Consider the following 11,306-nt stretch of genomic DNA (forward strand, 5'->3'; position numbering starts at 1 on the left):
GCTCCAGCAGAGCCGTGAAATTGACAAGAAAGCTGGGCAGCTAGAGCCCAGCTGCCCTCTGCTCCCCTGGAGAGCTGGGCCCCTGGAACCAGCTCCTGGCTGGGAGCCAGGGCGAGACGCCTGGGTGGTTATACCCCGCTCCCAGCTGGGAGCCAGCGTGAGAAGCCCTGGCAGCTGGACCCTGCTCTTGTTAAGGAACAGGGAGGCAAGAAGCACTGGGTGGCTTCTTCCCTGCCTCCACTCCCACCAGGCTGGGAATGTTGGCTGTTTTGTCAATTTCATGGCTCTAGCATGAAATTGACAAGACTGCCTGGCTCCTAGTGGGAAGCAGGCGAGGGGGAAGGTTGGGACCCAAGACGCCCCAATGGCTGGATCCCATTCCCTGCGGGGAACAGGGAGGCAAGAAGCCCCAGGTTTCCTCCACTCCTGGCAGGGAACAGGGAGCCAGGAAGCTTATGGGGCAGCTGGGCTCCCAGTAGGGAGCTGCTAGCGGAGCTGAGAGACCAGGTTCTCAGATCCCCCCACTGCCCCTCTTAGGGTGGTAGAAGCACTCCTTGTGAGGATGCACACCACTAAACCAAGGAGGGTAGTGTGGACTGCAGTGGCTGTTAATTGACCTAATATAGGTCGATTTAAGTTTTTAGTGTAGACTCGCCCTAAGTCTTCGGCATGATACAGCAGACACATAGCTGAAATGTAAAACCCTTTTTTCAACCTAGCTTTCCCAAAATATTACTGCCAACAAAATCCTATTAACTAAGGGATGAGGACGGGAGGGCAGGGGAGAGAAATTGAGAGGAGACCTTTATGTTCACACATATATGTAAATTGCTGGGATTCCACAGCAATGGGCATGGTATAACAGAAAGAAAGAATGCTGAACTGCAGGAACAAATCTGATTTAAAATTAAGTTTGTTAATCAATCAAAGTGAGTCCAAATCAAAGCTGAGAAGCTATGCAAGGGAGCTTACTACTGTTCTGCTTCCTATGTTGTATCTGTCCTATGGAAAAATAAAGGACTTCAGACTAATTCTGTCCATCTGGCATATATTATGAGCATTACATTCTCTAAATAAAGTGTTTACATAGTGCACAGGACTGCTCTCATCATTTACAGCAACACTTAAGTATACAGAGAAAGAGCTTCACCGTATAAATTACACAACAGATTTAAATGTGTAATAAGTTACTTTAAAAGACTTCCCAATTACCCAAGAGCATATTAGAGCCTTTGCAGTACATGAAAAACAAAGATGTGTATGCCAGAATACAAGGCACAGCCCAACAACAGTCTTCCAGCCGCATATGTTTCATAATCTCAAAAAACAACTTTTGCAAAAGGTGTTATGACATCAATAGACAAGAGATAGACTGCGGAGTTACAGATGACATGTTATAATAATAATCCTATGATTTTGTGTTTTTCATGCTTCTCATGTTCCAAGCACTTTCCAAAAACACTATATAATCAAGCTTCACAACCCAGTGAGGTAAGAAGTATTATCATCCCCATTTTCCAGATTTTTTAAAAAATGGAAGCAAAGAAATCAAGTGACTTGTTTAAGACCTTAAAGGAGTCAGCACTGGAAATAGTAAGCAGGATTCTTGATTCTCATGCTCAGATCACTAGACCACCACTCCCCATCCCCACCTGCTCCACACACACTATTTTTAACCAGCCACTCTCAACCTCATTAACTCCCCAAAACTACCCATCTGTAAAGATGATTATTGTTATTATTCTTTGAAGATAATTATTCCTTGCTATTTTTATTAGCAAAACAAAAGAAAATACCTTCTTGGGTGCCCAAAATCAAAGCAAGTTATACATGCACTGACTGTGTGTCTCAGCACATATCTGCAGATTTTATCTGGTGTGTTTATTATAAGCTTGGTTTTGGCTGCTTTATAAATATGCTGCTGCTGTACTAATCAGACAAAAGAAAAAAACAACAACAACAAACAGACTCCTGAGAAAAACTTCTAAATAACTGTCCAGATGTGACAAGGTAGACAGTACCCCTTTATTGCTGACTACTGGACTTTGTTTCTGGAGTAACATCCCATTTATACAAAGCTTCTTCTTATAAGATGTACATTCCTAGATTCTTCATAGCACCTTTACAGGGTTACTGCTGCTATTGTAATGAAGACTGTCTCAGTATTTCAACTTTCAGCTAACTAGATCTGGAAGTTGAACTCAAAATGCCCTATTGAAGTTTACCATGTTAAGCACTGAGGGCAATATGTTCCTCTCCTGTGGAGAAACAAGGAAATATGTGAGGCATCAGAAGCACTGAAACTGTGCTACATCACATCCCACTGTTTCAGCATGCCAGGGTGCTTGTCAGAAGGGGAAGTGACATGAATCAAAATTCATGCATAGGCTATAGGTCAGTAGGGAAACACACTAGAAACCACACAGATCACAAGCTTAACATGGCCTTCTTACAGCGCCATGATCCACTCATAGCCCAGCACTGTCAGCATCCCTTTTTCTCAGGTCCTTCTGTCATTGATTCCACTTACGGTAGGGTTCTCAGGATGCTTTGAACAAAATAATGCTATGCTTCCTTTGCACATAATATCTGAAGTTTGGGCTGTAAATGCACACGAGCTAATAGTCACCAATATGATTTTCCCTACCAATCCAGGCCCTTTCCACATGTCTGCAAAACTTGTGATGTGTGTATTTCTGCTTTCATTAAGTTGGAGTGATGTGTCATAGTGCAGAGGTACTTTCTGTCTTCCTGTTTCTATAGCATTTTTCACCACACAAGCCATAGAAGCATCTGAACCTAGCTAGCAGTGTCTTCAGTGCATCCCATTCTTCCTGCTTCCCTGGAAAGAAATCACATCTGCAAGAAGATTCACATTCACACAAGCACCCCAAAACAAAAAACAAAAACCACTGACCTCTCACTAGTGGGTTTGCAGTACATTTATCTATACTCTTCCGTAAAGAGTATATGGCCCCCTCCTGGTGTCTTTGATACTGTAGTAAGAAGAGAACCTACTAAAAGACAGGGGGGAAAGATTAACTTCAATGGACCTATGACAATTTATGCCAGCTAAGGATCTGCCTCATGGTGTGCATTGGATCAGGAAATTATGGACATTTTCCTTTATATTCTTATGAAAGCACAGTGAGCAGCTAGTCATAAAATGACAGCACGATGATAGTGGCTGACTGGGAGAAAAGCAGAACGGAAATGCTCACTTTTATTTTTTAAATCGAACATACAGTTAAGGAATCCTTAGTTGTGTTTGGTCAGAAAACATAAGTTTTATGTAACAAATTAAGCCCTTGTAATCAGCACGTCTTCCAGCTGAAAGGCTATTACAAAGTGTTCTTATTTATTTCATGTTCCTCTTCTCCTCCCTTTGCTCTTGTTTTACAACAGGAACTCCCAAATACTGAATTCATCCTCCACATTCTCACAAATTACAACAGGTAATGTTACTGTGCTAGCTCTCCTAAATCTGCTGTTTAATTCCTGAATATTTGGAGTATGTTACTATGTAACATGTTAGTTGTTTTATGGCGTTTCTTCATGTAGAAGAAGTGAGCAGAAATGCATATAAGTATGGGACATAATTGTCCTCATCATAAACATTTATAGAAAATAATTGTGTACTCTTAGTTATAGTCACTGAAGATCTAGCAAAAAAAGCGAACATCTACCTTAATTATATCAAATATACATACTTAGTTTGCAATGAATACATTTCCTGGATGAGGTTACTTTATTTTGTCCTGTTACTTTACCCATGGCACATCCACACAAACCTGGATGTACTTCCATGCTCAAAGCCTGATTTTGGCACCCTTCCTTACATTGGGTGGAACTTTACTATTGAAGTAGTCTGATTGACTTCAATAGAATTACCACTCAACAGGAATAAGGGAGTAGAATCAGACCAAGAGAGAATAAAAGTTTAGGATATAATCCTAAAAAGTGCTGAGCATCCATAATTCCTATTAACTTCAGTGGGTACTCAGCAATGGGTAATCAGACTATTATAGTATTTAGGGAAGCTCAAACAGAGAAAAATTTCAGTGAAACTTTTTCAGGGGTATCAGTCTCATTTTCATACATGGAGAATTACTCATGTATACACAGTGATTGGAAAAGAACCCTCAAATAGATGGTACAAATCCAATATACAATGGTATGTATGTTGCATTTGGGTTTTCACAGTTACTGTACATTCAAAAACTAAAGAGGATATTGAATGTGTAGAGAAATATGGAGGTGATTCAGTTTAAGATTAATGGGAACTATACACATGTAAATCTATCATGCATCTATCTTACATGGTTCTCATCACTATTATCTGAGTACTTAAGGGAGAGTAAGATCCTAAGTAAGAGAATGGCTCATTTTTAATCATTATAATGACTGAATATATATTCATGGATGATTTTACATGAAATATTAATTTGGACCCAAATAGTCACCTTCTTCCTGCCTTCTCAAAAGTAAAACAAAATGGAACAAAAAAGAGAGCTGACACATTTAGCACATTCCAGCTGTCTTTCAGCCACAACTCCTTTTCTTTCCTACGTATGATACTTATTTAAAACTCACACATCCATAATTTTATAAAATGAAACAAAAAGTACAAAAAAACCTACAAGCATTTCACTTCACTGAGTGTATACAAAAACATTTCTTACGAAAGAAAAAATTAATGAAATCTCACTTAAAACCTGTCCCAGAAAACATCAAAAGAATTCAAATCAATTGTGGTCAAAAAACTTGTCTTTTTTATACAAAGTTTCTTGCATGTTTTTAATGGGAGTAAATTAAGATTTGTTTGTAGCTGATTCTGCTGTTTTTGAACTTGTACATTCCTCAGCTCTAAGCAAAGAATATTAGCAATTCACACCTCAGAAAGGAATAGTTTTGTGATTAGAAAAACACAGTGTCTGCATATTTGGCATATGTATTCACCGCATTCTCCTCAAATTCAGCAAACTCACATACACACAGAGAATACAACCTTTGGCTGAACTAGGTTTCAGGATATAGAATAACTAATTAATGCAAAGGAGATAGCTACAAAACCAAAACACTTATTTTACACCAAGGCTGATGTGAATCAACCACCATGACTTTAGAATAGGTGTCCACAACAAATTTTGCAAGTAACAAGGTACACTCTTTCATTTAAGTAACTTGTGAGTTTGCTCCTGGTCCCAATGAAGTCAATGAGAGTTTTGCAATTAACTTTAATGGAAGTAGGATTGGACCCGATATTATTTTACTCACTTACAGAACCTTACCTATAAACCTAAAACCAATGTCACCCAGTCAGCAAATACTATAGAAAACCAGGTCTTCCCTTTGCAAGGGGAAATGACAGAAGTCTAATTGGGAATAAAGAAAGGAGGTTATTTCTCGAGACAAATCAGTACACAGAATACAGACAGCCCAGATTTCTATTTGGCTGTGGCTACCAACCTGATTACACTGAACCACAACAAATACTAGCCAACGATATAGTGAATACAACCAACGAATGTGGTTTAAATGTAGCAATCCCCCGACCCCCTCCCATTCATTCTCCTCTCCGGCTCTGTCTGTGTAAGCATTGGCATAAATACACATAGGAAAACCAGTCTGAAGAGACCATCCAATGGACCATCAAAGTCAATCCACAAAAAGAGCTGCTCCTTAACTAAGAACCCGGCACAATTGTGATGGAAAGCCGGGAGACACTTTCAACTGGTAGCCGAGGATGGGGAAAGAGAGGCCGCCCATTGGAGGTGGCTCTTTAGTGCAAGACCGAGACACTCACACGGGAAACGTATTGCTTCTAGTAATCGCTCAACGTGAGTGCTAGCCGTTAACAATAGAAGAGACAGACAATGGGTCAAGAAACAGGTTGAAAGAAAAGAGAGACAGCCAGACAGGCTGCTGAAAGGAGGAGGGGGCCACAGGAACTCTCCTCACGTGGTGGCAGCCTACAGCATGTGCGAGCAGCAGCCTGGGGGGAGGGGGGGGGTTGCTGCTGCTACCCCTGGCGCTCAAGCAGAAGCCAACAAACCTACAGCGCGGTATGTGGGGCCTGATCCTGCCTTTCTGGACGGCCAACATTCCTCCTGACTTCAAAGGGTAGCTTTGATTGTGCAAGGAAGGCAGGGCGAGGCGCACGTTAGAGCTAATCTCACTGGAATCATCCACTTTCAATATTTAAAGTGGCCTTGAAACTTACAAGTTCTTCTCAGCTGTTCCCAAATCAAGTGGCTGCCGATGGGAAGCAGCAACAATATTGCGCTGTAAATAGAAGGGGGGGGGATGCTGAAGGGGTTATACTTAGCGATCAGCCCCATGGACCAGTTATTCTGATAGCGCTATAACAAGGAATGAGGTTGTGTCCAGTAGCCTCTCTACAGGTTTCCTTGCTATCCAACCCAAGACTGCAGTGACTGGAAACGTCTCCCGGAGAGCCCAATTCTGGGATTTATTCGAGGCTTTCTAATAAATCGTGGCAAGGGGGAAAAAAAGAAGCATCTGCTGAAAAGTGCACTCAAAGCACTTTGTCGTCCAAGCACAGTTGTAAAGTGCAAGGAAAGTGGAAACTCTAAGCCCTGAGAAAGCAGGTCTATAGAAATCCCACCGAGTGACACAGCAAAGCACTTGAGCCCAACTCCACTTGCTGCTGCCGCTCAGACTTCCCCTTGGCCTCGACTCCCAAAGAGGAGGAAGCAGGTGAGCTCCCAGTTTATACACACATCGGAAAGAAAAAGAGACAAAGTCACCACCTGGGAGAGGGAGTGGGGGGTAACAGTTTTAGCCTTGGAAGTCACTTACCGGCTTTACAAGGATCCTTATAATCTATCGCCTCAGCTTTATCCTCTTCATTGAAATCGTAAGTGTAGTCATAATCAAGGCCAGAGCAGGAGGAGAGCTTCCCCCAGGCAGTCAACCCAGCCAGCCACAACGCCACCCTCCAGCAAAGCATTTTCATCCTCTACCACAGAGGTGGGCAAGGGGGCAGAGAGGAATTAGGACTGAGCTGCTGTCCACGCTGGACCGATACAGGAAGGCAAGGGGTGGAGGGAAAAATTTTCTTCTCCACCTAAAGGCTCCGCTGAGATGCTGTGGTCTCTAGGTGTCCCCAGTCATATGGGCATACCATAGAGAAGGAGAATGTTGCTTCCCCTTCTCCACCCCCTCCCCTTGCAGGGGAGAAGTTGCCGGGTGGGTGGGCGCAGGGGGGGGGGTGTATTCTGACTAGGGATCTCGCCTGTCAGGGCGTCTTCTCGCCTCTGTCAGCCCCCAGCCAAACTTTCCACCGCTGCAGCCAGGGCTCCGGGGCCAGGGTAAGTAGGATCCTTTCCGCCGGCTGCCTCCTCCCGAGCGCTCCGCTGATCCCGTTGCTGCTGCAGCTGGTGCGGGAAGATGAATCCGGTGTGCACATCGGCAAACTGCCACCAAGAGAAAGAGAAGAGGGGTGCTAACAATAATTTCCACAACAGTGATGGGAAGCAGCAGCAGTGAAGGGAACAGCGAGAGAAAGAGAGAAAAAGTGCAAGGGCTTCCCCCCTCCCCCCTTTGCTCTGTGTCTCTGGTCCCCCCCCCCCCCCAGCTTATAAAAACCTTACAGGCAACTAACAATCGTCAGCATCCTGCTTACTTATTCATACAATCAGGGTCAGGATCCGGGCTGCTTCTGATCTGCTCTCTTGATAGTCTTATGAAAACACATACGCGCTCACTGTATGCCTCTCTTTCCATATAGCTTTCTCTATAGATAAGAAACGCATGGTATTTTTTTAAGAGGAGGGAAATCTTGCGGGAGTCAGATAAAACACCACACGGGTCAACTCTCAGCAGCGAATGAGACTCAGGGAATCCGTGAGGATGAGAAATCACTGCAATCTGTCCCCCCGTCTCTAAAGAAGTGCCTGTATGTTTCTCCCTCTGCTGCGGCCGTGCAGCGTTCGCCCCATGAGCAGGGGTGGGGGGAGTTTAAGCGTCCATAGTTTGTTTAAATACGGGCAGGAGATATAAAAGGTCCATTGATCTCCAAAGTTCAGCCAAGGAGCTGAGGAAACAGTTCCAAAATGAAAGTAAAAAAATTAAAAATAAAAAGGCAAATGCAACGTAAAATTACAGATTGCAACAGGCAACGCTGAGCTCTTGCAGTCCGGCTTTGCTTTTTTCACGTGGATCTGAAGGAGAGTTGTAAAGGTTTATTTTCAAAAGTTCCCGTAGAAGCAGCAGACGTAGCAGTGCCAGCTCGCTCTCTTCCTCCCTTGCCTTCAATATGTGACTGTATAATTCAGCCTGAGCATTCGGTCACTAGCAGTCGGTGAGGGTGAGTTGTTGGTGGGTTGTTGTTGTTGTTGTTTTTAAAGCCAGAGAGAACGGATCAACACCAAAGCCTCCTTTCAGCCGATCAACCTGGAGAAAGAAAACGTGCTGCTGGAATAAAAATAAAGCGATAAAAATACCATGTGTTCATTTAACTCCCTGTCTGAGACAGAGTGATTCCGATCCTGCAGTCACGCCTCAAACTGTAAACTGAGGTGAGATTTTTCCCTAACAAACTCCTCCTTCTTTTACAAATTTCCATGGAAAGGAGGGTGGAGGAGAGGAGAGGAGGGGTAGGTAGCTGGGAGTTTCTGCTGTTCAAATCTCGTTATGGTGTCATATTTAACACAGACTTTTAAAAGGACTGTGAAAATGCTGTCTTTATTTTACATCAGAGCCTTCAAAAGTCTGGTATGCCCTAACAACTTCCCCAGGCAAGAGATAGTCCCTTCTTCCTTAGCACGTGAACAGGATACATGCATCTGCTCCTGTGCAGTGCAGACAGGGACACAGTCATTATAAATAAAATCAGATTGGACTGAACATTTATAAGCACTTGTTTCATTTTCTTAAACTTCAGTACTATAGCAATTGCTGTTTCTCAAGGCTTAATGTTTGGGAAGTTAGATGTGTGATCTACCTTCAAGCTGTGGCTGCTGCTGATTAGAGCTGTCTGAGAGGAAGGTATGCAGTGTTATTGTAGCCCTGTTGGTCCCAGGATATTAGGGAGACAAGGTGGGTGAGGTAATAGCTTTTATTGGTCCAGCTTTCAGTTGGTGAGAAAGACCAGCTTTCAAACTTTATACAGAGCTCTTCTTCAGGTAGTGGAAGTTTGGGGAAGAGGAGCAGGAGACACAAATGTGAGACTGGGGGTTGTGATTCTGACAGCCAAAACTGGATTAATTAAAATAGCCTCTTATCTTCACTGCAGTTATTAATGTATTTTCTGTGACTACATAATCCTGGCTACTAAAAAAGAAAAGAATAGTCACATCTATCTGTCCGCTATCCAGTTTATGTCAATCTATTTTATCTGAGCCCATCAGTGTGAGATTCATTTACTCCTCAAAAATGAATGGTGGGTGTTGCTCTGGTGCAGTGCTATAGATAGATACCCTGCCCCCCAGTTAATGCAATTAAAACTGGGAAGGAGTTGCAAGTGGTAGCTTGCTGCCTCATACCACATTCAGTGTCAAACATCAATTAACATCAACATTTTCAGAAGCATTCATTAATTTTGTATACCTCAATTTCAGGGGACCCAACTTAAGAAGTTGTGTGCCTTATTTTCAGAGGCGAGGAGGACCAACAGCTTCTCTGACTTCATCTGGTCTCAAATCGGTCAACCTAAAGTTGAGACCTCAACATGCGCAAACACTGCTAAAAAATTTGTCTGTAATGTTTCTTAAAAGGCAATTTACTAGTAGTTCAGTTTACTGTGGGTTACAGAAGCCTGTGAAGAGCATGTTACATCAGCTCACAAACAAGCCTGAAAAACTTAGCAGCTATTTTTCTCCTTTCAGCATAGTTTCCATGACCAGCAATCCTAACAGTTCTGAATACAGGCACATCAACTCACAAAGAGGAATCAGAGAACATTTCTATCAAAACCATCAAAGAAATGCTAAAATATAATGACTTGTCTTTATCCCTATGATATTTTGGACTGGTGGGCTGCATCTATTAACAAATACAGTATTCTACAGAGGGGGCTTGTGTGCCTTGATCAGAACAAAAACCTAACTTCTACTATTTTATATTATACTATGTGATATTTGTTCTAAAATTTTATGAGTCACTTTTTTAGTTCACAAATTGGACATCAGTAATCTTGTCCCTAAGAGAAACAGATTTCGTTTATTGTCCTGATAATCAAACCTAGTTCTGTACACAAATATAAATAGATATACCTACCTTTGAAACATTAATTTTCTTTGTAGTTGCTGTGGATCCCAAACACAAAACAGAACTTGTCTTAAACCTATAAAACACTCTACAGACACACACATGTATCGGTAGAGTGTTAGTAATTGTGGTATTTGCCCATTCTTTTGTAGCCACGGAAAAACAGTGTACAGTATGTGATCCCAAATGTGCCAATCTCCTCAGTGAGATGATTATTAGACTGTCTCTCTCTCTCTCTCTCTCTCTCCTGCCAGTGGGAGATTAACTCTCTCAGCAAGGTACGCACTGACGTCACCCTTAGCCTCCAGCCGACAATCTGCCCCTGACCTCAGCATCACCAGAAACATCAGAAAAGCACCAGCCGCTCACAGGCTTGAGGACAGCTTGCCTTGTAGAATTCTGACCAAGATAAGAAAGAGACCCAGACATACACCTGTGCCAAAGACATAGAAATAGATCCTCTGCACCTGTCACAGTAGATGGGGATAAAATGTAAATGTATGATGTGTGAAGAGCTAGTAAATGTGATTTACAGGTTCAGGACAAGATCTGCTTTGTGTTTGTTATCCATAACAACTACAGATTAAGTTAATGATTCAGATTTAAATGTAAAGCTCTTGCCATTTATAAGATACGCATCACTTAGATATCACAGTGATGCGTATTCTAGAAAAATGTAAGATGGAGAAATAATAAATGTATACTACTACTTGCATCAATCACTTTAGAAAATCCTTCCTCATATTAATAGAAATTATTTTCTCGGTTTACTTAAATAATTTGGTTATCACGTCATCATTTCCTAATAAAAATTTTCACAAGTGTAATCTTCTCCATATTCAATATAGCTTGTTTCTGGCTGCACAATTTAAAAAACACCACTTTAAATAGAAGGGGGAAAATATCACACTTACGTCTCTACCACTCCAAAATGCTCACAGTTCTGACAATCCATGTGACAACACAATCAATCAATCAAAATACATCCTACAGCCGTTTCCAAAGAAACCAACACATAGCCAAAGAGACAGATCGCATAAGCTGGAAGAAAACCAACCAAAGGAACACAACAG

General features: G+C 42.2%; 1 protein-coding gene across 1 annotated transcript in view; it reads right to left on the reverse strand.

Annotated features, from left to right (window-relative positions):
- The window catches only part of TLL1 (tolloid like 1), a 196,766-nt gene extending 188,265 nt beyond the window's left edge, over positions 1 to 8,501 (reverse strand). The window contains exons 1-2 of the mRNA XM_054031008.1: positions 7,649 to 8,501; positions 6,823 to 7,439 (exon numbers count right to left, since the gene is read on the reverse strand). Of these exons, the coding sequence (XP_053886983.1) occupies positions 6,823 to 6,979 (157 nt within the window). The 5' untranslated portion in view covers positions 6,980 to 7,439; positions 7,649 to 8,501. The remainder of the gene's footprint in view (positions 1 to 6,822; positions 7,440 to 7,648) is intronic.
- Positions 8,502 to 11,306: the final 2,805 nt, after the last annotated feature.

This window comes from Malaclemys terrapin, chromosome 5 (assembly GCF_027887155.1).
Source record: "Malaclemys terrapin pileata isolate rMalTer1 chromosome 5, rMalTer1.hap1, whole genome shotgun sequence".
Classification (NCBI taxonomy): domain Eukaryota; kingdom Metazoa; phylum Chordata; order Testudines; family Emydidae; genus Malaclemys; species Malaclemys terrapin.